The sequence below is a fragment of the Perognathus longimembris genome, chromosome 13 (assembly GCF_023159225.1).
Source record: "Perognathus longimembris pacificus isolate PPM17 chromosome 13, ASM2315922v1, whole genome shotgun sequence".
In the NCBI taxonomy this organism is placed as follows: domain Eukaryota; kingdom Metazoa; phylum Chordata; class Mammalia; order Rodentia; family Heteromyidae; genus Perognathus; species Perognathus longimembris.
Genome location: NC_063173.1, coordinates 16,981,098 through 17,009,056, shown reverse-complemented (window position 1 = coordinate 17,009,056; position 27,959 = coordinate 16,981,098). Strand labels below are relative to the sequence as shown.

The window sequence follows — 27,959 nt, the reverse complement described above, 5'->3', positions numbered from 1 at the left end:
AACCAGAGGCCCATTGAAGGGTAGTGCTTTGACCAAGATCATTTGGAAAATCCCTAGAGGTTGTGAGGAGCCACGCATCCATCCCTCCCACCGCCTCCACTCATGGAAAAACATCTTAACCGGAGGAGGCATCGTGTCCTCTCCAGGGTGCTGGGGTACCTGAGGGGACATCGCACCCTGAGGAGGTCAGGTCGGCGCTCTCCTAGCTGGCCTAGGGGTCAGGCGCCCTAAGCAAGCATTGCCTTTCTGGGGCGCAGCGGCCCCCAGCTGCAGTCCTGGGCGGAGGATACTGACGGGCGGTTCTTTGGCCAACTCCGCACCGTGGGGAGCAGACCTGGGTCGGGCCAGCCCAGCTCGGGCCTCAGCCGCGGCGGGCCCCTTCCCGGCTGCGGGCCGGACTGCGGCGCTCAGCCCGAGCGGAGGCCACACCCACGCGCGCGGCTCACGGACTCGGCCGGGAACTCGCGGGGAGCTGCATGGGGGGGGGGGGGGGAAGGCAGGTGAGTACCCAAGGCGCCGGAGACCACCCAACACCGGGGTGGGCTCCCCGGGAAGGGACGCCCGGCCAGTCCCAGCCGCGTCCCCCAGGCGGGCTCCGTCCGGCCTCCGCGGTCCCCGCAGCCATGCCCGGGGAGCGACGTCTCACCCCGCATCCAGGGGCGGGGCACGAGTGGCTCCGGCCCCGCACGGCCTGCTAGAGCTCGGGTTGGCCGTCCCCAAGCTTACTGAGGGCGCCCTCCGTTCCAGAACTTTCCAGCGAATTGCCGCCTCGGCGCGGGGTGGGGGGAGGACACCCCAGCGCCCCCCGGCTGTCACCCTAGGGCGGACTCCTCCGGGCCGAGCTGCGAGCTGTGGTCGGGCTGGGCGCCGGGACCGCGCGGCCTCCGGGCCTGGCGTCTCGGGAACCGTTTCCGGGGCGGAGACTTGTTGCAGCTGACCCGGCGGGGGCGGGTGACGCGGAGGCCCAGGCGGAAGTGCGGGCGGGGGAATCGGGAGTCGGATCCCGGGGCCGGGAGCGGGTCTCTGGGCTCCGGGCTGGGGCTGGTCGGCTTGCCGCCATGGCGACCCTGTGGTGGGGAGACCTCCTCCGGCTCGGCTCGGTGTCCAGCCTGCCCCGCCTGGCGCTCTCCTTGCTGCTGCTGGTGCAGCTGACAGACGCGGCCAAGGTGAGTCCCGCCCAGCCGTGGCTGCTGACAGGAGCTCCTCCCTCGCCTTCGGTTTGGCGGAAGCTGCGGCAGCCCACCTGCTCCGCCGTCCAGCTCTCGCCTCAGTCCCGGCAGCCAGATCCCCCCGACCCCCCCTTGGCTTTTCAGGCCCGGCAGCTCCCCTCAGCCCCCGGCCCATTCCCTCCCAGTGCCGCCTCGCGCTCTCCCCACGGCCGGGACCGCCTGGCCGGCAGCCCCCCACGGCCTCCCCGGGTCCTGCCTGTGCCCTCCGGACCGCCCGGTCCCCCGGCCCCCACAGACCCACCCCACCGCGTTCCGCCTCTGGGGGCCGTGAGCTTGCGGCCGTTCGTCCCCGCAGCCCAGCACCCCTTCCATCATCCTCCCAGCCCGCGCCCGCCCCCGTTTCCCAGGAAGCGCCCACCTCACTGGCGTCTTTCCCCATGAAAACGAACCCCACCTCCCGCCCCTCAACGCGTTCCCGGTCGGGGCCTCCTCCCCCGGCCAGCCCTCCTTCCCTAGAGGACCCACAGAGTCTCACCAGCTTGGTCTCGCCTTCCTCTTGCTGGTAACTGAAGGAGTAAAGGAAGACCCAAACTGCAGAAGTGAGGCTGTCGTCTTTGCCCCTGTCTATTTCTTTAACTTGCTGGTCCTATCATGCTGCTCTCTGGTGCCTGACTCTTAGGTACAAATGTGCTTCTCCTTTGATGAGTTAACTCATGATTGGGCAACATAGAGGAATTCACTTATCACCGGAAAACATGCTATTGCAGTTTTTAAAGTGGGGAGCGTTTATCCGTAATGCCTTGAAATACAAGGGCCGAGAAAGACAGGTTACCGGCAGGCAGATGTGTTTGACGGGTTCTTTAGAGATTTTCCTGACCGCCTACCATAAATAGGGACAGTAATGACGCCTGCCTCTCATGACTTTCAAAAATCATTGCAGCACCTTCTGCTTATTGTCCATCATTTTATATAGTATATCATCATCATGTATTTGTCAAGTCTCCTCTCGGTAGGGCGTACCCCAAATTAGGGCAGGAACTATGCCTTATGCTTATCTTAAGTCGGCCTCACTGAACGCAAGATCTGGCCCAGAGCAAGGGGTTGATGAATAAGCTTATGAACTGTCAACAGCTCTGCGTATAGGAGCAGTGCGCATGGCTCTGTATGGACTGAGCCAGTGCCTTCTTGAATTCCCATTGCCAAGGAAGCTTCTCTTACTCGCTCAATCCAAATAAATAATCACCTCCTCCCCAGCCTCCTGAAACTGGTTTTGCTGGTAGTTATCTTAGCTATGAACCAGGGAATAGAAGCAGAGTTTCCTGGGAATAGACCAGACTGATCTCTGCTAAAAATCAAGCAACTTATCCTATTTACTACAAAAACTAGAAATTGATAGTTAAGCGGCTCTAAAATTTTACTCATTCCATGGTGTTCTAACTCCAGCCTTTAAAAAAAAATTCTTATCAGTACCTTATGAAACAGTGGTAGAGGAGTGTGTGTGTGTGTGTGTGTGTGTGTGTGTGCTAAGCACATGTTCATTCCTAGCCCAGGAATTGTGACTTGTGAGTCATTTGTAGTTTGATTCTTCCTCATCCTTTACTAATCAACTTTATTTATAGGCACAATTATTTGTCAACTATCTGTCTTTCTACTGGCAGGTGGATGGTAATGATAACACAATTTGATTGCCATGTGATCCATAAATATGATTAATAAGTCACTGGTCAAGACTTGTAATCATTAGAAACATAAAGTTTTAGAATACCTGATAAATTATGGTGATAAACCATAAACAAGTTATACTGTTTCTGTTTTGGTTACAGAATTTTGAGGATGTCCGGTGTAAATGTATCTGCCCTCCCTATAAAGAGAATTCTGGGCAAATTTATAATAAGAACATATCACAAAAAGATTGGTAAGTATTCTGGATCATTAAATTACCTGCCAAATTTCTTTCTGTGGTTGTCCTTTTAATCCAGAATATTCATCCAATTTATAATTCTTGTAAAATATTTCTAATCAAAAGTGTTAAGTTCAATTTCTATTTGGAAAGGTGAGCGTAAAGCCTGGAATACATGATATAGACCTAAAGGAATATGTTAGCTCAAACCATAAATCCTAGGTATGGAAGATTTCTTTCTTTTTCTTTTTTTTTTGCTAGTCCTGGGCCTTGGACTCAGGGCCTGAGCACTGTCCTTGGCTTCTTTTGCTCAAGGCTAGCACTCTACTACTTGAGCCCCAATGCCACTTCCATCTATTTCTGTTTATGTGGTGCTGAGGAATTGAACCCAGGGCTTCATGCATGCAAGGCAAGCATTGTACCGCTAAGCCATATTCCCAGCTCTATTATAATTTGTTTTTACAGTTTGTAACTTTTCTAGAGTTGTTTGTTTTGGTATTATTTGTTCAGCTTTTTGTTGTTATTTTCTTTCTTTGTGTGTGTGTGTGTGATTCTTTTTTTTTTTTTTTTTTTTTTGCTGATTTCTAGGGCTTGAATTTAGGGCCTACAAATGGAGTGGTTTTTGCTAATGATTAGCATTCTACCACCTGAGCCACAACTCCACTTCTGGCTTTTATTTTTTGTGTGGTTTATTGGAGATAAGACTCTCATGGAGGGGCTGGGAATATGGCCTAGTGGCAAAAAGTGCTTGCCTCGTGTACATGAAGCCCTGGGTTCGATTCCTCAGCACCATATATATAGAAAAGGCCAGAAGTGGCACTGTGGCTCAAGTGGCAGAGTGCTAGCCTTGAGCAAAAAGAAAGCCAGGGACAGTGCTAAGGCCCTGAGTCCAAGCCCCAGGACTGGCAAAAAAAAAAAAAAAAAAAGTCTCATGGACTTTCTGCCCAGTCTGGCTTCACACTATCATTCTCAAATCTCAGCCTCCTGAGTAGCTAGGATTACAGGCATGCACATGCCACCAGTAAGTACCCAGCTGTTACTTTGGTTTTTTGAGATAGGGTCTTGATATATAGCTCAGATTGGCTTGTTATTCACTATATAGTACAAATTGGCCTGAAATTCTCAGTCCTCCTGCATCTACCTCCAGGGTACTAGGATTATAGGCATAGGCCACCATATTACCAAACAAGGGAGGGTCAAGAAATTAACTATATTTGTCAGAGTTTCTCATTTGATGTGTATAAACAGGCTATAGGTATGCCAAGATAGTGATCTCTTGGGCTGGGGATATGGCCTAGTGGCAAGAGTGCCTGCCTCGGATACACGAGGCCCTAGGTTCGATTCCCCAGCACCACATATACAGAAAACGGCCAGAAGCGGTGCTGTGGCTCAAGTGGCAGAGTGCTAGCCTTGAGCGGGAAGAAGCCAGGGACAGTGCTCAGGCCCTGAGTCCAAGGCCCAGGACTGGCAAAAAAAAAAAAAAAAAGATAGTGATCTCTTGAGTCCATAAGCAATCAGACAGACAAGTAATGACTGGAATCCTGACTGGCTATCCAGCCACAATAGCCTTCTTTGTTCATTCTAGTGGACCTTACAAAGGGTAGCTTTTCCTATATGTATCCTTAAACAATTGGGAACCAGTTGTGTTATGGCCGGATGGATGTGCTCCTTCCTGTGGAACTAGGGTGATAAGTGATTTGTAATCACAATGGAAGATTAGTAGAAATCCAAGGAAAATAGCCCCAAATGCTGCTAGGTTGTTTTTTTTTTTTTTTTTACATATACCTGATTTTACAACTCAGTAGTCAGCAGAGTCTCAAAACAAGATTTCAGTTACAGTATTCCAAACTAACTTTAAAAACGCTGAATTCTATGAGTGTATTTGATTTCTCTGATGCCATTGTTTATTCTCCCCACGATAAGCATTTTAGGTTCAATCTATTAGTTCTTAAGAACTTCTTGTGGACTTCTGTGTTCCAGCTTAAAAGGTTTTATATTTCAAAGTGATTTGGCTATATAGGTTTTATATCAACAAATTACTGTATATAATGAAAAATAAAGCTCAAATGCTCTTCCTTTTTTTCCTTTTTGGTGTTGCTGTGGATAGAGTGTAGGGCCTTGCAAATTCTAGTTAAGCACTCTGCCATTAAATTACATCCCTAGATCTCAAATCTTTAAATTACCTCCATAGGCCTGGGAATGTGGCCCAGTGGTAAAGTGCTCACCTCGTATACATGAAGCCCTGGGTTCGATTCCTCAGCACCACATATATAGAATAGCCGGAGTGGTGCTGTGGCTCAAGTGATAGAGTGCTAGCCTTGAGCAAGAAGAAGCCAGGGACAGTGCTCAGGCCCCGAGTTCAAGCCCCAGGACTGGCAAAACAAAAACAAAAACACACCACCAAAAAACAAATTACCTCTATAAAGTTTTCAAAGATATTGAATACTGCCCATCAGTTTATTTTATTATCACTAAATAAAATATGATGGCTATTATTCAAGTGGCAAATGAACTCACTTTTCAAGTGGTTAATGCTAATATTTTCCATATGTTGTTTATGTCAAGTTATTAGTCAGAATAGGGAGCTTTGAAAAGAAACACTTAAGCAGCATTGTTAGGGATCTTTCTGCCCTCCTTCGCACTTTCCCTTGCTTTCCTCCAACTTAGCCTTTTACCAGAGTAGGTTCCCAATTGATACTGGAGATTTTTAACTGGCTTTAGAAAGGCATAGCATTAGGGCTGGGAATATGGCCTAGTGGCAAGAGTGCCTTGAGCAAGAAGAAGCCAGGAACAGTGCTCAGGCCCTGAGTCCAAGGCCCAGGACTGGCAAAAAAAAAAAAAAAAAAAAAAGGCAGAGCATTTATGATCAATCAGCATGTTATGGCTTGGGGGCGGGGAGGGGCTGCGCCTCATCTATCAGATGCATCAATCTAGCACATCTTACCTTCTGTTTCCTAAGACCCTCTATTTTTCCGATTGTTAGCTTTAATTCTTTACTGCCCTATTTTGGATAATTTAAGACAGGAAAAGTTAGTTTTCTGGTTTGTTGGGATGCAAAGCTGAAAATGTCTTCCATTTGGCACTAGGGGGAGGTGTTGCCTAGTTCCTAAACGTAGTTGCGATGTATATGTGACTAGTCAGTCTTAGCAAGCCTTCTGTTGCCTCTTCAACCCTACACAATTTTTTTTCCTTTTCGTGTGCGTGTGTGTGTATGTGTGTGTTTTGTTTTGTCCTGAGACAGTCTTATTCTATAAGTCAAAACTAGCTCAATCTTCCTTCCCCAGTCTCCTGTACAACTTTTATGTTAAAATGTATTTGTTCAAGGGAAATACTACTTACTCAACACTTAGTAAGTAATCCATAAGTATTGCTGTTGAGACTTACGAATCTGGGATAAGGAACAAATAGGAAAAAAGTGTCATTTTCCTGAGGTTCAGAGAGATAAGAAGGGTTTACCTATATACAGGAGACCTGGATCTTTGTCCTTTTTGAGCTACTGATTTACTTTGTACCTGTGTACAGGTGTTGATCTAAATGACCCCTCTGATTTTGAAATGGAGAGTCTTTTAGAGACTTTTCCTTCCTCTGTACATTTTATGCTTGAATGAGGTAGATACATGCTTGGTCATGTATTACTGAGACAGATACCACACTCCTATGGCATGAATTGTGAGACTTTATCTAAAATTCTACCTGTGGAGATTGTTTTTTTTCTTTTTTTCTTTTTATTTATTTATTTATTTATTTATTTATTTATTTATTTATTTATTGCCAGTCTTAGGGCTTGAACTCGGGATCTGGGCATGTACGTATGTATGTACATACATCATACATACCATCCTTGTTTTGTATATCCTTCAGGGTGGAAAGTCAAAATGCGTTTATTGTCCTGTTTTTACTTCCTGTTCTTTCTCTAGTCTTTTGTTCATTGAGAAAGCAATTATTCCTTCTCTGGCTTCAAGGATTCAACTTCCAGAGTTTCATAATTTGCCTTCTGTTAAGTGTATTGTGACACTTAAGAATGTTGTTAATTCACAAAGGAGATAATCTCATATTTAAACAATGTTCCATTGTCATTGTAAATCCTTTAAAGTACTTTTACTTGGTAGTTGAGACAGTCTAAATATGAGTTGATTTCTTAGTTTTTTTATGCCACTTGGCATTTTCCAGTTATTTGCAAGTGTTAACAACAACAATTGTTAACAATAGCAATTTGAGAATTACTGGGCATTGATGATTTATGCCTATAATCCTACCTACTCAGGAGGTTGAGTTCTCTGAAGGTTGCAGTTCAAAGCCAGCATAAGCAGGAAAGTCCATGAAATTCTTACCTCTATTAACAACCAAAAAAAAGCCAAAAGTGGAGCTGGGCTCAAGTAATAGACTGCTAGCCTTGAGCACAAAAGCTCAGGGATAGCGCTCAGGTCCTGAGTTGAGCCTCGTGACTAGCACACACATACACACACACACACACACACACACACACACACACACGAATAGAAAATAAATAGCTATTGCATATTTGTCTTTATGGATTCTTAGACTGTTGATTTTAGCAAACTGCTACTGTTGAGATAGGAAACAATTTTCTTTTTATTGGGTACAACCAGGGATTATTCTGGACTTCAGGAAACTTCTGATCAGTGAAAGTCGAACATCAAGCAAGGCTAAAGCAGTTCTTTTTCCTGTTTCTCCAGTGACTGTCTCCATGTTGTGGAGCCCATGCCTGTGCGGGGGCCTGACGTAGAAGCATATTGTCTGCGCTGTGAATGCAAATATGAGGAAAGAAGCTCTGTTACGATCAAGGTAAAACACACACACACACACACACACACACACACACACTCTTCAAGTAAGAAAATATTATGGACTTCTCTCCCAAAAGGAATAACGGGCCTTCTTTCTGCCTAGTTGAGATGCTTTCCAAATTATTTAGGATATGTTAGATAGAACTATGAATTTGCATAAAAATGTGCTATATTTAACTAGAACATTCCAGAAAGAGATCCTAGTTTCTCTCTTTATAAGCTAATAGTGAGACAGAAGTATGATTAAGCATTCTTCTTCCTACCCACCAACAGCTTGAATAAATTTATATTTACAGTAACTATTCTAGAAGTATTACTTGTGGATTTTAAGATTTCCCTTCTGTAATAGTGTAGGAAATAGAATGTAGATATCTCATCAACTTTGGATCTCTAATGAGTTTGTTTACTTTGTTATGGTGTCCAATGGTTATTTTCTCCACACACATCTTATTTTGGTTAATTATTTTTTGTGCCAGTACTGAAGAACAAAATTGTATAAACAATGCTTCATGCTTTGGTTGGGATTTTTCACCCAACACTGGCTCTCTACCACTTGAACCATGCCTCTAGTTCAGCTTTTTTTTGTCAGTCATGGGACTTGAACTCTGGGCCTAGGCACTGTCCCTGAGCTCTTCAGATCAAGGCTAGTCCTCTACCACTTGAACCACAGCACCATTTATGGTTTTCTGATGAGTAATTGGAGATAAGAGTTTCACAGACTTTTCTGCCCAGGCTGGCTTTGAACCATGATCCCCAGATGTCCACTTCCTGATTATAGGTGTGAACCACTAGTGCCCAGCTCGTAGTTCAGCTTATTAAAAATACTGCAGGGGCTGGGGATATAGCCTAGTGGCAAGAGTGCCTGCCTCGGATACACGAGGCCCTAGGATCGATTCCCCAGCACCACATATACAGAAAACGGCCAGAAGCGGCGCTGTGGCTCAAGTGGCAGAGTGCTAGCCTTGAGCGGGAAGAAGCCAGGGACAGTGCTCAGGCCCTGAGTCCAAGGCCCAGGACTGGCCAAAAAAAAAAAAAAAAATACTGCAAATAATTTTGTTTGAAACAAAATGAACTATTGACAAGAAACAATTAACTACATGGCAGACATGTCTGCCACACTATTTCACATTCTTTTTTCATGAATACATCTTGATCAATGTCACCCCTTTCGACATTCTCACACGGCTCTCCCACCCCACCCCTTCCCTCACTTTTCTTAATTTTGTAGGATATAAATTTAATTCTTCACTGTATTCTCCTCATCTCCTCTTCATTTACATACTCCTTTCCCCTTGATTTTCCTTTTCTAAGGAATTATTCTACTTGAATTCTCCCTTGAATCTGCCATATCTCAGTTAGTATGGTTATATGCTGGTAAACTGCAGATAAGAGTCTCTCATACTTTTCTGCCCAGGATGTCTTTGAACTGCTAGTCTAAGATCCCAGCCTGAGTAGCTAGAGTTACAGACATGAGCCACTGGCACCTAGCTTTTTCCCATAAATATTTTATATGCTGATTCCCATTCCTTTTCTCAAAAAAAATGGCTTTGTGGGGGCTGGGGATTTGGCCTAGTGGCAAGAGTGCTTGCCTCATATACATGAGGCCCTAGGTTCAATTCCCCAGCACCACATATACAGAAAATGGCCAGAAGTGGCGCTGTGGCTCAAGTGGCAGAGTGCTAGCCTTGAACAAAAAGAAGCCTGGGACAATGCTCAGGCCCTGAGTCCAAGCCCCAGGACTGGCCAAAAAAAATGGTGGGAGACATGACTACGCTAGGTGCCTCCCGTGAGCAGAAAAAATGGCTTTGTGGTCTAAAGAGTCGCAAAAGATTTCTTTTCTGATTGACCTTGCAGGAAAGCTCCTGTTTGAATAGAGTGTGGTTCTGAAGTACAATCGTAATTGTATTTTGAGTTATTTTGTTTTTGTAGTTATTTTTAGTGTAGGGGATAGAATCCAGAGACTATGTGTACTAGACAGTGTTCTACCACTACAGGTTTTTAACAAATTTTGAGGGAGGGAGGGTGAGTGTATGTGTGTGTGTGTATGTGTGTGCATGCGTGCACGTGCCTGTGCTGGTACTAGGACTTGCTCTCAGCTTCTTTGCTCAGACAGCCATTCTACTAGTTGAGCCACACCTCCAGACCAACTTTTTTGATAGTTGGAAGTAATTTTCTCAGATTTTTCTTCACTGGGTGGCTTCAAAACATGATCCTCGGATCTCAGCCTCCTGAATAGCTAAGATTACAAGTGTGATCCATAAGCATCTGGGTTAACAGATCTTTGGATGTATAATAAACATGTCCTAAAATTTATATACATCAAAATTCACTCTGTTTAGGTCTAGAGTTCTACAAGTAAATTTAAAAGATTTTTAGCCAGGCATAATGAAACACACTTGTCATTCTAGCCCTTGGGAGGCTGAAGCAAGAAGATTGTGAGTTTGAGACTAGCCTGGGCTACATAGTGAGACCCTGTCTCAAAAAATAAGCAACAACGGGGGCTAGGGATATGGCCTAGTGGCAAGAGTGCTTGCCTCGTGTACATGAGGCTCTGGGTTCAATTCTCCAGCACCACATATACAGAAAACGGCCAGAAGTGGCGCTGTGGCTCAAGTGGCAGAGTGCTAGCCTTGAGCAAAAAAGAAGCCAGGGATAATGCTCAGGCCCTGAGTCCAAGCCTCAGGACTGGCAAAAAAAAAAAAAGCAACAACGAAGCAATTTTTCTAAATCTGATTTTTTTTTTTTTTGGTGGTGGTGGTGGTGGTAGTGGTGGTCCTTGAATTCAGAGCCTTGTGCTTGCTAGGCAGGCACTAGACTGCTGGGTATGCCTCCAGTCCTTTTATTGAGTTCAGATCTTTTTTTTTTTTTTTTTTTTGCCAGTCCTGGGCCTTGGACTCAGGGCCTGAGCACTGTCCTTGGCTTCTTTTTGCTCAAGGCTACCACTTCTGGCCATTTTCTATATATGTGGTGCTGAGGAATCAAACCCAGGGCTTCATGTGTACAAGGCGAGCACTCTTGCCACTAGGCCATATTCCCAGCCCTTGAGTTAAGATCTTAATTCCTGCCCAGGCATGTCTCTGTTATTAGGCTTTTTGCCATAGGGTGGATACCAAGTATATGCCATCACAGCCAAGTATGGCATAGGAAGGGGAGCTCTCCAACTTACTGCCTGGGCTGGCCTTGAACTGGCTCTCTTCACATTTTGAGCTTCCTAAGTAGCTAGAATTACAAGTGTGAGCCACTAGCGCATGGCTTTTCCTTAAGTTTTGTTTTTAGATAGGGTCTAGCGCTTTTTGCGCTAGGCTGTGTTTGTACACGATCTCCTACCTCTACATCCCTGCATAACTGGGATTAGAGGCTTGAATCACCATGCAGAGTTTGTTAAGATGAAGTCTTGCTTTTTGTCTGGCTGGCCTTGAGTTACAGTATTCCCAGTCTCTACCTCCTGAGTAGCTAGGATTACAGGTTAAAATCAAATTTTAAAAGAAATTGGGTTAAAATTGAATTTTTATTTATTTATTTTTGCCAGTCCTGGGCCTTGGACTCAGGGCCTGAGCACTGTCCCTGGCTTCTTTTTGCTCAAGGCTAGCACTCTACCACTTGAGCCACACCACCTCTTCTGGCCTTTTCTATATATGTGGTGCTGAGGAATCGAACCCAGGGCGTTCATGTTTGCGAGACAAGCATTCTTGCCACTAAGCCATATTCCCAGCCCCTAAAATTGAGTTTTAACTTGTCCAAACAGTCCCTAGTTTCAGACAATCCCTATTTCAGCTTGTCTCTGTACATCTGAACATTTCATATAAATGGAAGAATTTATGTGGTCAGTGACTGGCTTAAAGAAGCCAGTGAAAACACTTAACATAATGTTTTATTTTTTTCTATGTTGTAGCATGTATCACTACTTCATTTTATTGATAAATAGTATCCCGTTATATGACCATCTGTTGATGACTACTTGGATTGTTTCCAGACTTATTCTGATTAATGCTGGCCTGAATATCTGCATGCATGTCTTTGTGTAGATAGGTTTCCCCTTCTAAAGTAGTTGTACCATTTTACCAGCAGTATGTGAAAGCTCTGTTTCTCCATGTCCATGCCAGCAATTTAATGTGTTTTATTATTGTGTATTATCCTAAGGAATGTGTAATGCAATACTTTTAGTTAACATATGAATTAAAATATCACAAGAGCTAGCCCAAATCTGTTTTTGCAGCCCTAAGTTGATCTAAAGGAGTAGTCTGTTACCATTCACTTGAATTGCATTTTTATTAGGGTCCAGACTGCTACTGAGTCTAGAACACTTGTTCAACAGAAATAGGAAGTGCTGTACTGGCGGTGGTGACAGACAATTAGCAATGAGTGAAGATGGAGTCCTGAAGACTCATAAGAAGATCCCAGAGATCCTTAGTCTTTCACTAATACTCTGGTGAAAAGTTGACTCTCTTATATTGGAAGCTGGTTGATACAGAAATATCCTATATTAAATATATAGGATTTGTTTAATAGTTTAACAGATGAATCAGTCTCCATTGTGGCTTTACTATTATACAAAATTCTGATTTCTTGGCTTGAACAGAGATGTAATGTAATTTACTTTTAATTTCTTTTAGGTTACCATTATAATTTACCTCTCCATTTTGGGGTTGCTACTTCTGTATATGGTGTATCTTACACTGATTGAGCCCATACTGAAGAGACGCCTCTTTGGACACTCACAATTGATACAGAGTGATGATGATGTTGGGGTAAGTTCCCAGCCTGCTCTAGCTGCTTAAAGCCAGTCTGTCTTGTCATGTAAAGTGCAAATGAAAAATGGTTGCATATATGTATTCACATGCTGGAGCAGAGAAGCTAAAGAGAATTTTAATGTTCAATTATATCTCTATATGAGGGAACTGTTCTGAAAAGTCATTAATGTGGCACTTGGAAATGATGTTCCTTGGTGATGGAGCTGTGTAAGACTTTACCCTGTTTACATTTTTTTTTTTTTTTTTTTTGCCAGTCCTGGGCCTTGGACTCAGGGTCTGAGCACTGTCCCTGGCTTCTTTTTGCTCAAGGCTAGCACTCTGCCACTTGAGCCACAGCACCACTTCTGGCCATTTTCTGTATATGTGGTGCTGGGGAATCAAACCCAGGGCTTCATGTATATGAGGCAGGCACTCTTGCCACTAGGCCATATCCCCAGCCCCCCTGTTTACATTGAGAAAAGCATCTGAGGTAGTTTTCCCCTCAGTTTCTTGAATCTCCTGAAAACCTTTCCCAAAATATCACCTAATACTATAGAGGGTAAAGAAGGCTTACTGAAGGAGTATGGGAAGACACAGCTTTCTCTCCTTATTCGTGTGTTCCTGTTTTCCTCCAGGTCCTCTTATCATATTTAAAACACATATTTATACGTATAGTTGTGTAAATTGCTGTGGTCTTTTTTTGTTGTTTTATTTTAACATTATTTTAAAATGTCTGGAAATTGACATAGTCCACAAGCTTGTTATTTAATATAGCTGAAGATTTATATTGTTAGTTTTATCATTATTCTTTTGGGGATTATTTCTGAATTTTTCATTTTATTAATATATATAGTTACTGTTTATATTTTTTCTTTTGAATTTTTTTCTTGGGCTTTATTCCAGAAAGTAGATAAAATTTACTATAACTTAAAAAAATACATTGTGAAAGCCAAACTCAGAGCAAGCTTGCCAACTAATCAAAAGTTCTTTTATTCTAAAATGCCTTTGTAAACTACTAGGAAAAATGGGAAAGGAGAGAGATTATTTCCAAAGATAGCTTTAGTTATAACTACAAACCAGTGATCAATGCTACATTGTCTCCTGAATATCAATTATGCATATTCAACTTATTTGAGCAAGATTTAATTTTTAATTTTTTTTTTGCCAGTCCTGGGGCTTGAATTCCGGGCCTGAGCATTGTTCCTGGCTTCCTTTTGCTCAAGGCTAGCACTCTACCACTTGAGCCACAGCGCCACTTCTGGCTTTTTCTATATATGTGGTGCTGAGGAAGCGAACCCAGGGCTTCATGTATGCGAGGCAAGCACTCTACCACTAGGCCATATTCCCAGCCCCTTAAAAAAAGAGATTATGTATCAGAAGTATTAGAGCCTCAAATACTGCTTATGTGTTAATTTTCACTTATAAATGAGGGTTCTCAACCTTAACACTACAAGTAATTTAGGAATAATTTTTAGTTGTTAAATATTCGGTCGCATCCCTTGCCTGTATCCAGTGATATCAGATGGTTTATACCACTAGGTTGCTGCCCTAATCATGTCACAATCACTGTCAAATGTTACTGGGTGGGGGACGAAATCATTTGAGAACTACTGACATGAAACATTGTGTATCAAAAGCTTCATAAACCATTTTCATTATTGTCATATAGATTGGGAGTCTGACTTCACCTATATCCTTTCCAACATTACATATCTATTGCTGATTTCGGAAACAGGCCGTGTTAACATAAAAGATGCACAGCTGTATAGATGAAACACACATAGGATAGGCATTTGATTGAGAGGGTCATGTGCTCAGTAGTTGTTTTGCCCGCTAGTGGTTAATTCTTCGTGCACATTGACCATTTGAGAATACTGAGGCCTTGCTGACTCCTGGATATTTGTGAAACTGATTCTTGGCAGAGAAAGGTTTTATAAATTTGTGGTACTATACAAAAAGAAGCTAAATTTAAATTCCTACATTTGATGCTTATTTAAGATGTGAGTTCGTCATTATATACTTTTTATAATGCTTTTTAAACCATTTTTTAATATTTCATTTGTACTATTTTTTAGTATAGAGCATCTTAAGGCAAATAAAAGTACAAATAGTTAAAAAGCTCATTGCAAATAGTCATAATATTTACCATATCATATAACCATGACACATCATCACTATTATCAAAGCATTACATTAAAACATGTTTTGTATTCATTGAAATGTTATCAGGTGTAAAAAGAACAAACATATAAAAAGGGTAAAGCTCTATTTGCATTCTCCCAGCATCCATGACCATGAGCAGCTAGTTCAATCTTGTTCCAGTAGGTGGAGAACAGACCAAGAGGATTAACTGGTTTGTTTAGTCTTTGGAACTTGTTCCTTAAGATATTTTTCTCCTCTTATCTTTAAGAGTAGATGACAGGACTACAAAACTGTACTGTGCTGATAAAATACATCCTTTGTCTTCGGTACTGTTTATATAAAAATAAATCAATAGGGGGCTGGAAATATGGCCTAGGGGCAAGAGCTCTTGCCTCTTATATACATGAAGCCCTGGGTTGGATTCCTCAGCACCGCATATATAGAAAAGGCCAGAAGAGGCACTGTGGCTCAAGTGGCAGAGTGCTAGTGCTAGCCTTGAGCAAAAAGAAGCCAGGGACAGTGCTCAGGCCCTGAGTCTAAGTTCCAGAACTGGCAAAAAAACAAAACAAAAAAAACAATGGTAATATTTTATACGCACGTTTATCCGAGCACTACTTTCCTGTAGTGTTGTTTTTTTTTTTGTTTTGTTTTGTTTTTGGCCAGTCCTGGGCCTTGAACTCAGGGCCTGAGCACTGTCCCTGGCTTCTTCCCGCTCAAGGCTAGCACTCTGCCACTTGAGCCACAGCGCCACTTCTGGCCGTTTTCTGTATATGTGGTGCTGGGGAATCGAACCTAGGGCCTCGTGTATCCGAGGCAGGCACTCTTGCCACTAGGCTATATCCCCAGCCCCCTGTAGTGTTGTTTTAATCTACCTAAATAAAATGTGTTCAGAAGATGCACAAGTCAAGGTTAGGCAAACTAAGTGTTAGTATTTGTGCTCATTTGTTAAATGACCTTCCATTAGTTTATTAGCTTATGGGAAATCAAGTCCTCCTACAACTTTAGCCTTCTGCCTTTTTTACCTTCCTTCTTACAACTTTGAACGTTTTGGACCTAATGGTATATTATGTATTGTTTTTATTTGTAAAGTTGAAAATAAAAATAAATGGAATTTTCACAAGCCATTACCTAAGTCAAGTGAAAAGTCGAGAACATTTTATTAAGAAGGCAAGAAAAGATTCTTTATAGAAAGCCCTTTGAAAATATAGATGCTTTACTACACAAACAAGTTGGACTTGTATACAGAGTTATATGGTTATGCAAAGCAGTAAACATACTTGCTGACTCCTGTCATGGGTGTATGTATGATAAAGCTTTTTTGAACATGAATGGCAGAACCGTGTTTCTTTCCTAGAGGTAAAAGTTTAAGTATTAGAACATGTGGAAACTTTGCTAACATGGAGTGCAGGAAAAAGAGATCAAGGAAAAGACAAAACAAAAACAATCAATTACTACTGAATGCTTTTTTGTCATTTAGGCAGCTGTGTTTATATCTCATTCATAGATGGATTAGCCTGGTGGTTTCCTGTGTAATGACTACAAACATGGAGTTGTGCTAGTTTACTTTGACTAGGAGAGATTAGTTGACCAGGATCTCAGAATAACCTTTCAGTAACCTCTTTCCTGAGAGCATACTTTACAGTGAAGCCTCCAGTTATGCAGTAATAAAGATTCAAGTCTTTGTGGAACAGGGATGCTGAAGTAAATCATTCCTCCCTCCTCTTAGTAACAGGGTAACTGTAGCACTTGAGATGATTGGAGAAGGGGGAAAATAAGACAACCCTTGGAAACTAGTTCATTTAATATATGTGTGGATGAGAGATTAAAACCAAGATAAACCATCTCAGTTCATCTGCTATGTTAAATGTGGCCCCAAGACAATTCTAATATGAGTCAAAAAATCAAAAGACAGATCTTTGCTCTGCCACAGATTATAGTGCTGATTAATAGAAGGAAAAACCCTACTTCCTATAATGTGAAGACATTAATTATGAAAATAGCCTTTTTTAGCCCTCCCAGTGCTAGGACCACAGGTATTCACCACCACACGCGACTTGTGTGGTGGTGGGTACCTATAAGGCAGGATGATGTGTAAGGCATGTATGTAGTAAGGCCCTGTCTCAAAAAAAGGAAGATATCTCTTTAGCACAAGTGACCACTGACCACCGCTCTTGCCTTGGTCTCTGCTTAAGGATGACCCATGGAAACATTTCTTTCCCAAAACCTCCCTTGTTGCTTGTTTCTTGAATCAGCCTATTTCTATAGCGGAGTGGCTAGGAGTGCTTAGTCACACGGGTGCCTGTTCCTGCGCTTCGCTAGCAGCTGTTTTGTGTATCTGTTTGTATATCACTGGCTCTGATGCTTTCCATCCGGGTTTTCAGGATCACCAGCCTTTTGCAAACGCCCACGATGTGCTAGCCCGTTCCCGCAGTCGAGCCAATGTTCTGAACAAGGTAGAGTATGCCCAGCAGCGTTGGAAGCTTCAAGTTCAAGAACAGCGAAAATCTGTCTTTGACCGCCATGTTGTCCTCAGCTAATTCGGAATGAAAGTTAAAGTGACCAGAAAAAAAAAAGGGGCAGACAATTAGAAAGAATTGAGCTTCCTGGGTTTTGTTATAGTGACCTGTTGAGTTCACCAAGTACTGGAAGACCCAAAACTGAAAGCAAAACTATGCTTAGTATTTCTTTCTCATTAATGTATTAATGAAGACATTTTTAAAAGCACACATTTCAAAGTCTATAAATCTTTTCCTACTTGTGACTTTTACTAATAAAATTAAATCTGCCTGTAAATTATCTTGAAGTCCAGTATCTGAAACAAGTACTCTCTTTTTCACCACATAGTTTTAACTTGATATTCAAGATAATTTTCAGGGTGCTTTTTTTTTGTTTTTTTGGTGGTGTTCTTTTTTCTTTTTTTTTGTGGCAAAAGGAGGGATGTGTGGACATGCTTGATGAAATGTTTCTTAAGTCACTTTACTAAACTTTTGTAAATAGTTCGTACCTTCTATTTTCAAATTCATTGGTAACGTTCCGATGTTGCCAACCTCACGGAAGCTCTGACTTACCCGTTTGACTTTTGCACTGACTATATTATCTAGGTATCTGGTTGGCCTGTGGCTTCATTTCGTGGTAAACTGGATCTGAAATGCCTGGCGGCACTGCACAAAATGCAGATTTTCTTCATGTACTGTGACGTCTGATACAATGCATCCCAGGACAAACTAGCCATTTGCTAGTTTACTTTAATGACTAAACATAGTCTTGGTGTGTGTGGTCTTCCTCATCTTGTAGTATCTTAAGGACTTGGACACTTGCAATAAAGAAATTTCCTTTTAAACCCAAGCCTCCCTGGGTTGATGATATACTCATATTGGTCAGCATTTCCAGTCATGTTGAAAGGCAGCTGTTGGAGCTCTCATGAGTGCAGCTTTGAACTAGGACTGGGGTTCTGGTTGCCTCTCTGAAAAGCATAACAATTACTGAATAACTGGGTTTTTTTTTCTTCCTATGTCCTCTTGGGAATGTAATAATAAAAATAATTTTTGAAACAGTTATTAATGTGTCCATGTCTCTGGCTCTTTCTTTTCCTTCTGCAGTACAGTGAGCTTGAAAATACAAAGACATTTTGTACTCTGTTGTGAACCTGGTATACACCTGTTTAATCATAAAGTATTGTCACTAAATTCCCTGTGTGGGCATATACAGAGAGAGAAAAAAGAATGTATAGATTCATAGGTGGGTCTCTAAAAAGTATACAATCCAGGTGCCAATGCCAGATGCCTGTAATCCTAGCTGTTCAGGAGGCTGAGAGCTGAGGATTACAGTTCGAAGCTGTCCCAGGCAGGAAAATCCGTGTGACTCTTATCTCTAGTAAAGTAGCAAAAACACTAGGAGTGGAGCTGTGTCTCATGTGCTAGCTTTGAGGAAAAGAAGCTCAGGCCCAGAGTTCGGCTCCAGGACCAGCACAAAAAAAAAATTAAGGGCTGGGAATGTGGCTTGGTGGTAGAGTACTTGCCTAGCATGCATGCAGCCCTAGATTCAGTTCCTCAGTACCACATAAACTGCAAAGGCCAGAAGTGGCACTGTGGTTCAAGTGGTAGAGTGCTAGCCTAGAGCAAAAGAAGCTCAGGGACAGTGCTCAGGCCCTGAGTTCAAGCCCCAGGAGTGGCCAAAAAAGAAAGAAAATAACATTTAAAAAAATAAAGTTTACAAATGTTCTGATAAACTGAGATTTAAAATTCCTAAAGGAGTACTTGTCCTAAGACATTCTTAGCAAAAATTGTCTTGCAGCCTGGCACTTATGGCTCATGCTTGTAATCCTAGCTATTTAGGAGGCTGAGATTTGAAGATTGTAGCTCAAAGCTAGTGCAGACAGCAAAGTCCATGAGACTCTTATCTCCAGTTAACCACCAAGAAGCCAGAAGTAGAGGTGTGGCTCAAATGGTAGAGTGCTAGCCTTGAGCAAAAAAAGCTCAGTGACAGTACCCCAGCCCTGAGTTAAGTCCCAGAACCAATACACACACACACACACACTGCAATTAAGTTCATAGGGATAAGGTTTGGGAACTGCTAATGGTTTTGTTGCTTGGTTTAAGACCCAAAAAATGGAGTTTTCCAACATCCACAAACATACTAAAATTGTTTTCATTGTTAATTTTAGGCTGGACATAGTTGTGCACACATATAATCATATCACTTGGGAGGCTAAGAGGGATCACAAACTCAAGGCCTGTCTGGGCTACGTAACAAGCTCAAGGTCAGCCGGCATAGTGGCACTCTCTCAAAGGAAGAAGTCAACCATGATCAAGAGAATATATCTCAGACATGCAAAACTAGTTAAACATTTAAAAATACTACCGGTGGGACTTTTAAATAAGATGTACGTCAAGCACTAGTGTAATCCTAACTACTCACAAGGCTGAGATCTGAGGATCAGGATTTGAAGCCAGCTCAAGCAGGAAAGACTGAGTTAACCAGCAAAAAGCTGAAGTGGAGCTGTGGAGCTCAAGTGGCAGAGTGATGGCCTTCAGTATAAAAGCTAAGGGACAGAACCCAGTGCCTGAGTTTAAGCCCCAGTATTAGCACGCGCGCGCGCGCGCGCGCACACACACACTAAGATGTAAGTTCATGATGACTTTTTTAGTTCTGGCCTTAATCTCTTATCTATCTAAAAGACTATTGACAGTATTTACATATTGATATTATTAAAAATACTTTCATAAGCATTTTTATATAAAACTGTATAACCCAAATGAATTGGGCTTTCTTTAAACAAAAGAATGTGTTACAAGTTCCCAGTTTTGTAATCAAACCTTTCTCTTTAGTATTGTTATGGGTTGTCATATCTATGTATTAGAAGAAGAAAAAAAAAGCTCAGCCAGAACCAAGCAGTTCTGTTTAACTATAAGCTACTTTGCATATTGTTATTAAATGACCACTTATAAATCAGGTTAAATCTGATTCAGCCCCAAACACAGCACCTTGATCGACAAAAGTCAGGTAAGACACACTTCAGAGCGGCCTGTGAGGAGTGGGGAGCATGGTCTTTAAAGAAAATCCATAGGCATAATTGACAAAAGCTAAATTTATCATCAACCTGATTACTAGCTAGATATCAGTTATTGGCCATGGAAAGTACAGATTTACCGGTGATTAAATCATCTGGAAGAGTGGGAAATGTTCTGGTTAAACCTTAGCAACTTATCATAACCTGTAGTGGTGGGGGAAGAGGTTTGTTTTTTTTTTTTAACTTCTTCCGAGCTCTAACATTCCATAATTAAATTACATGTGCAGAGGTAGCATTTTATTGTTTTGTTTTTTTTTACATGCCAGATATGGTCTTTAATCTATGAAAGTTGAACTTTTTATGCTCAGTAGAGCATCAAGAATTTCTTAGGATTTTTATCATTAAGACCTCATTATTTCCCAGAAGAGCTTGAAGACAGAAACCTGAGATTTTTTCCCCCAGATAGTATGTTTGTTAGCATTCCCTGTATCTGGAGCTACACACTGCAGCACTAGTGATCTGTGTTGTTTTCCTCTAAAATAAATGTGTACTCACTTCCCACAGAAACACTTGCAGATTCAACAAGACTTCCTATCTCGATTCCTTCTTCATCACTGTAATTTTTTCCACTCTTTTAATCTTTTTTTTTTCAGGTGGTTGAATTCTCTTGTTTGATCGAAAGGTGATCATATTTAAATGCTACTGACTGATGGGCTTATTGGAAATGTCCAGTAGAAAAAGCTTCTTATTAATGTGTCTCCAGGGACAAGATACTGAATTGTGTGACTATCTTGTTAAAACTTAGAAACGAAATCACTGTGGTATAGAAAAATTGTTGAAGTTTCATCTAGATGAAGATGTAAGATACTAGTTAAAGTAGTTTCCAGGGTAGAACTATTTCGTAAAATAATCATTTCCCATAACTGACTTTGGTGACATTCCTCAGTTCTGGCTTGTCAGCTGCAGGGAGACGGAAGGCGGTTAGAAGTGCACTGATGCAGGCAGTCCCCTTTCTCCTCATTTTGTACTTGCTGCAAAGAATTCTTGACTTAATGAATTTCTCCTAACTAGTTTCTCTCACAATGTTTTTTTTTTTTTTTGACAGAATCTCTTCTAGAGATTTTTGACTTATTTTAGGCCGTTGGGTCAGGAATTGGAATTCTTCATTTCCTGTTGCTCTGTTTTTATTTTTAATTGAATCTATTCTACTTATCCTCCCCATCCTGGTTTAGAAAGAGGCTTTTCCTGGAAACTTCTCCTCCCATTATGTAGTGCAGCCCTCATAGTTCCTCCTGTGTCCCGGTTATCTAATCTTGACCTGTTTATAAGTGGTAGCACTGCTTTGGAGGCCTTTTTTTTTTTTGTCCAGGCCTGGGGCTTGAACTCAAGGCCTAAGCACTGTCCCTGGTTTCTTCTTGCTCAAGGCTAGCACTCTACTACTTGAGCCACAGCGCCACTTCCGGCTTTTTCTGTTTGTGTGGTGCTAAGGAATCAAACCCAGGGCTTCATGCATGCTAGACGAGCACTCTACCACTAAGCCACATTCCCAGCCCATTTTGCCTCTTTTCCTTTGAATATGCCTGTCACGGGAAAGTACCTCTTTCCCCCAGGAATTAACAGAAAGCTATATGTCCTTGTTTTATGGGGGGGGGGGGGGGTCCATACATTTTAAGTTGGTTTTGTTTTTCAATTTTAGCAGTGTTCTTCAGAGCTCAACAAATGTGTTGATTCTCCACAGTGAGGAAAAATGTAAAACCATTTTCTATAGGTGCAGAGAAAGGGAGACTGTACAAAGTACTCACCCATGAAGAAATAAAGAGGAAAATGTGCTTGGTGTATCAACGTGTGTGTGTGTGTGTGTGTGTGTGTGTGTGTGTGTGTGTGTATGTGTGTGTGTGTGTATTTCTGGAGGTAGTAGGGATTGAACTCCAGGCCTCACGCTTACTAGACAAGGACTCTACTACTTGCTACTTCACTCCAAAATGGTTGGGTTTTGTTTTCATTTACTTTTCACAACCACCCTCCTGGTTAGGTACTATCTCAAGTGGACACAGGAAGCAGCTGAGGCTCAGAGAGTTAAGAGGCTTGCTTAAAAACATAAAGCAAAGAAAAAGTTAAACTATGGGGCTGGGGATATGGCCTAGTGGCAAGAGTGCTTGCCTTGTATACATGAGGCCCTGGGTTCGATTCCCCAGCACCACATATATAGAAAATGGCCAGAAGTGGCGCTGTGGCTCAAGTGGCAGAGTGCTAGCCTTGAGCAGGAAGAAGCCAGGGACAGTGCTCAGGCCCTGAGTCCAAGGCCCAGGACTGCCCCCCCCCAAAAAAAAGTTAAACTAAATACCCAAAGGTACTTGAAAGAAAAGAAATGTTCTATGATACCACTGTATCTCCTACGTAACTATGATGCCCTGGAAAATCTATTGTGGCCACTTTATTACTGTTATAAGTTTAAAAAGGGTGTGTGTGTGAAAAAATGCAGTGTGGTAGGTGACGTAGAGCAATGGTGAAGTACCTACCTACTTACTATGCACAAGCCTCTCCAGAGAGAGAGAGAGAGAGAGAGAGAGAGAGAGAGAGAGAGAGAGAGAGACCATATTCCATGGGGTAGGGTGAGAGGAAATAGATGAAACCCTAAATATAGCTCACCATGTTACCCAATAAAATTAAAGTTCTATAGAAGTAAAAACTTGACTGTTTTTAATATGTTCTCACCTAAAGGAATTTTATAGTCAATTTTTAGGAGTAACTGATTCCTACTGGACATAGTAGTACATTCCTGTAATCCCAGCAGCCAGGAGAAGGAGACAGGAGGATCAAAAGTTCAAGGCCAGCCTGGGTCACATAGTGATACCCTGGCTAAATAATAAAAATAAATAAAATTCCTTTCTTATTTTTATTACCTCAGCATGTCAGATATTACTTAAGAAAGCTATGCCTCTGAAGTTAGCACATCATTTGCCCCATAATTTGAGTATTGTGGAGTTTTAGTATTTCCCAACTTCCGTTATTTGCATACAGCTTCATGATCATTGGTATATCTGTGTAGTGTTTATTATTATTTACTTACTATTTTTCTTTAAGCAATTCACATTCTTCACTCAGATATTCAGTTTGAAATAGAACTTTATATCACTATTGTAAATCTTCACAATAAATAGAAGTTAATATTAGATACTTGCTACATAACATTGCTTACTGTCCCAGGAGGATTACAAGGCATTCCATTGGTGTGGAAAATATATGAGGGACAAGGCAACAAACAGTACAAGAAATGTATCCAATGCCCAACGTATGATACTGTAACCTCTCTGTACGTCAGTTTGATAATAAAAATTTGAGGAAAAAAAAATATATCAGACAAACGCTATACCTTGTAGTTATGGGAAATGAAGGATGACAGGAAGGGCAAGAACTTTCTCACAGGTGATTTGATATTATTTACTGCTGGTTATATGGACCTCTGGTATTGTGGTTCCCACCTGTAATCCAAGCACTCAGGAGGCTAAGGCAGGAGATCGTGAGTTCAGGGTCAGCCTGTCTACATTATGAATTGTAGGACAGACTGGGCCACATAGTAAAAACCTTGTCTTAAAAACAAAAACGAGGGTAGGGAATGTGGCTCAGTGGTAGACTGCTTACCTAGCATGCATGAAGCCCTGGGTTCGATTCCTCAGTTCCACATAAAGAGAAAAAGCCAGAAATGGCACTGTGGCTCAAGTGGTAGAGTGAGTAAAAGAAGCCTAAGCCATGACTTCAAGCCCCAGGACTAGCAAAGGAACTCCACAAATATAAATATATATATACATATATACATATAAACGTGTGTATACACATATACATATGTATAAGCAGTGAGTACATTTATTCGTGTGTCGATATATAGATATTGCCTATCTGCTTTTCCAAAGGAGTTCACAAACTATCAACGCAGAAGTCTTTAAAATACTGATCTCCAAGGAAGTAAACATCTGCTGTCTTTTGATCTGGTAAACTTAATAACTTTGGCTGTATTTCTAGGTTAAAGAGGAAGCGATGGACAATAGAAGCTACTCGAACCTGCCAGACAAACTTTCTGTCTTCTCTGAATCTGCCCATTTGCCACTGTCCAGATCCTTGTACCTGGACCCCCTGGTCACTCTCCATCTCTATCCTGAGTCCCAGGGGCCCTCACCTTACCCAGAGGAGTTGCCATTACTGCCCTTTTCCAGTGACTCCCTGATCATGGAGAATTATTGTGACCCCTGCCCTTTCCCCTTCCCAATGCCTTATCCCAGTTACAGAAGGTGTGACTACTCCTACGGGCCCGCCTTCATCCGGAAAAGGAACGAGCGGGAGAGGCAGCGGGTCAAGTGTGTCAATGAAGGCTACGCCCAGCTGCGACATCACCTGCCGGAGGAGTATCTGGAGAAGCGGCTCAGCAAAGTGGAAACCCTCCGGGCTGCAATCAAGTACATTAACCACCTGCAGTCTCTCCTCTACCCAGAAGCCGAGGCGAAGAATCGCCCCGGGGCTGCCTCTTCCTTAATGGCCACCTCCAGCCATCACACCGACCCTCTTTTTAGAATCATTTGAGTCAGCATTTCCAAGCCCAAACAAGTAATTTCACAAAATGCAGTCTCTTTCGCCATTATTCCATAGCTTCTTCTAAATGGATTTCCAGATGGGCAGAGAGTAACTGCCATGCTAAGCTTCGCCTGTTACTACCTGCTTGCCTTTCAGATGTGCTAAAGTATGGGTTGCATGGGTTTGGGGAAAGGCTCTTCTCATTTCTTTAAAATGCACTGCTGTAGCACATAGTAGTTGTACAATGTGAAGGGTTTCATTGCAATAATTCCACACATATAGCTAATATAATTTGGTTCTATTGCTCCTTTCTTTCCAGAACTCTACGGGAGTGGGAGTTTCAGGGTTCTGTGTACCTCACCGTGCCCCCACACCACTGGGCCAGTGTCTGAGCTGTGACAAGCTCTCCCCAAAGCATGACAAGTCTGACCAGAGCTTGGGACACTCTGGCATGACAGCGCTAAGCTATCAAAATGAACCTTGCTTGATTTGTCAGCTTGGTGCATTTTATTTGTTTGGCGTAGACAAGAAGTCATGGGGAGAAAGCATCTCAGTGAAGGCAAAAGTGTATAAAACTTGTCATTTGAAGATCTTTTTCCCTGCATGCAGACATCCTAGGATAGCTTACTACAGGGGAAACTGGAATCTAACTGCCTCAGGTGGCAGAATCACCCCCTACTCCTCTCAGTGTCTTGGTTCTTCACTCACAAAACTGACAATAAAACAACTCCCCAAGTGTTTATTTTGAGGATTAACTGTGCCTGACACCTCGTGAGTAATCATAGCCATTCATTTTTTTTTCATTTCGTCATCATCTTTATCATAGGTGTGCATAGCTTCTCCAAGCTCTATCTTCTCTATGCCAGGGGCAACCTCCAGCTTTCAGGCCTTTCCTTTGCCTCGGAGAGTCCCCACCTCACATCTTGGCAGGATGCCGTCAAAAATGTTTCTGTTGGGGCTGGGGATATAGCCTAGTGGCAAGAGTGCCTGCCTCATATACACGAGGCCCTAGGTTCGATTCCCCAGCACCACATATACAGAAAACCGCCAGAAGCGGCGCTGTGGCTCAAGTGGCAGAGTGCTAGCCTTGAGTGGGAAGAAGCCAGGGACAGTGCTCAGGCCCTGAGTCCAAGGCCCAGGACTGGCCAAAAAAAAAAAAAAAATGTTTCTGTTGGGCTGGGGATATGGCCTAGTGGCAAGAGTGCCTGCCTCATATACATGAGGCCCTGGGTTCGATTCCCCAGCACCACATATACAGAAAATGGCCAGAAGTGGCGCTGTGGCTCAAGTGGCAGAGTGCTAGCCTTGAGCGGGAAGAAGCCAGGGACAGTGCTCAGGCCCTGAGTCCAAGCCCCAGGACTGGCCAAAAGAAAAAAAAAAAATGTTTCTGTTGCCATGGCTACTCAGCTCTCCCTGAACTGCCAAGGCCCATCTGTCACCAGGGCCAGTCAGGACTTCCTCCGCCCTGCCCTGCCGGTCACACTCATCTCCACTGTCAGGTCTCTTTGAAATCTCTCCCATCCGCCTCCCTAGCCATTACTTGCATATGATATATTTCTCTCATATATATATATGTACATATATATATACAATCTTTTGTGATTCCTATCTTGCTATCTTTATACACATTACATACCCCTCTGCCATATAGTAGATGGATATCATCCTTATTCATCCTACATTCCCCATGTCCTGCAAAGAGCCCCAAATTAGGTATAGTTGTCAGTAAATTTTGGGTTACTACTTTTCTTTGTTGTTGGTAGTGGTGGTCCTGGGGCTTGAACTCAGGGCCTGGGCACTGTCCCTGAGCTCTTTTGCTCAAGGCTAGAACTCTACCACTTTGAGCCACATCGCCACTTCCAGTTTTTGAGGAGTTAATTGGAGATATGTGTCTCACGGGGATTTTTCTGCCAGGGCTGGCTTTGAACCATGATCCTCAGATCTCAGCCTCCTGAATAGTTGGGAATACAGGCATGAGCCACTGGTGCTGGGCCTTGTTATTACTTTTCTATTCCATTTTCTACAGGGTGTGTCTGGGTATTGTTAACCATCTCCCTCTGAACTCCTGGGCTCTGTTCTTGCCAGCACTATTATCTGATTCTCTCTCTCTCTCTCTTTCTCTCTCTCTCTCTCTCTTCCTAACTTATTTATTTTTGGCAGTACTGAGGCTTGAACTTAGGGCTTGTGCTTGCTGGACAGGTGTTCTATCACTTGAGTCATGTCTCCAGACGATGCTCTTTCTAAGTCACTTCATGTCACTTTGTTGCCAAAATGCCTCTTACTTCCTTTGGACTGCCATGTTGCTTAAATGTTTGTACTTAAGTTTTCAAAGTTCTCTATCCTATCTCAAATATTTACACTTCAATTTTCCCAGGACACCCATTCTTCCTGAAAAAAAAAAAAAACCCTACAAAACAAAAACAAAAACAAAATGGCCAGAAGTGGCGCTGTGGCTCAAGTGGCAGAGCAAATGGCCTTGAGCAAAAAGAAGCCAGGAGGGCTGGGGATATGGCCTAGTGGCAAGAGTGCTTGTCTCGTATACATGAGGCCCTGGGTTCAATTCCCCAGCACCACATATACAGAAAATGGCCAGAAGTGGCGCTGTGGCTCAAGTGGTAGAGTGCTAGCCTTGAGCAAAAAGAAGCCAGGGACAGTGCTCAGGCCCTGAGTCCAAGCCCCAGGACTGGCAAAAAAAAAACAAAAAACAAAACACACACACAGTGAAAGAAGTGTATTAACACAATTGAGGATTCAACACTAATACTAACAACCTGTTTTCTTTAGGTCTATCCTCTATGACTTTTATCTGGAAAACGCTTCCCAAAAGGCTGTTAGAACCTCTTAGACGTATATGCTTCTTTACGCATAGAAACAAAGAGAAAGTCTATAATCCAAAATTCTCAGCTAAAGTCTTGAGACTTGCTGGGTGCTGGTGGCACACACTTGTAATCCTACCTACTCAGGAGGCTGACATCTGAGGATCACAGTTCAAAGCCAGCCCCAACAAGAAAGTCTGTGAGACTCTGATCTCCAACTCACCACCAAAAACAAACAAACAAAAAAACAAGGGCTGGGATATGGCCTAGTGGCAAGAGAGCTTGACTCGTGTACATGAGGCCCTGGGTTCGATTCTCC

At 42.6% G+C, this 27,959-nt stretch overlaps 2 protein-coding genes across 3 annotated transcripts; both read left to right on the top strand.

Annotated features, from left to right (window-relative positions):
* The first annotated feature begins 369 nt into the window (after positions 1–369).
* Tmem9b (TMEM9 domain family member B) lies at positions 370–18,306 on the top strand. Of its 2 annotated transcripts, none has more exons than XM_048359881.1 (5): positions 370–500; positions 2,993–3,084; positions 7,767–7,875; positions 12,491–12,625; positions 17,131–18,306. In XM_048359881.1, exons 1-5 carry the CDS (start codon positions 477–479, stop codon positions 17,284–17,286), a joined length of 516 nt encoding a protein of 171 aa, XP_048215838.1. In that variant the 5' UTR covers positions 370–476; the 3' UTR covers positions 17,287–18,306. The 2 variants fall into 2 exon arrangements, with proteins under 2 accessions (XP_048215838.1, XP_048215836.1); XM_048359879.1 differs by lacking the exon at positions 370–500 and adding an exon at positions 899–1,166.
* A 5,987-nt stretch (positions 18,307–24,293) lies between these two features.
* Ascl3 (achaete-scute family bHLH transcription factor 3) lies at positions 24,294–24,833 on the top strand. Its single transcript, XM_048361051.1, has one exon. It carries the CDS (start codon positions 24,294–24,296, stop codon positions 24,831–24,833), a length of 540 nt encoding a protein of 179 aa, XP_048217008.1.
* Positions 24,834–27,959: the final 3,126 nt, after the last annotated feature.

What these genes read in the sequence shown, in the direction of transcription:
- Ascl3 (XM_048361051.1), top strand. Translation starts at nt 24,294, where the DNA reads ATGGACAATAGAAGCTACTCGAACCTGCCAGACAAACTTTCTGTCTTC.
- Tmem9b (XM_048359879.1), top strand. Translation starts at nt 1,059, where the DNA reads ATGGCGACCCTGTGGTGGGGAGACCTCCTCCGGCTCGGCTCGGTGTCC. An exon ending in AACATATCACAAAAAGATTG is followed by an intron (nt 3,085 to 7,766) that starts GTAAGTATTCTG and finishes CTGTTTCTCCAG; the next exon opens with TGACTGTCTCCATGTTGTGG. An exon ending in GAAGCTCTGTTACGATCAAG is followed by an intron (nt 7,876 to 12,490) that starts GTAAAACACACA and finishes AATTTCTTTTAG; the next exon opens with GTTACCATTATAATTTACCT.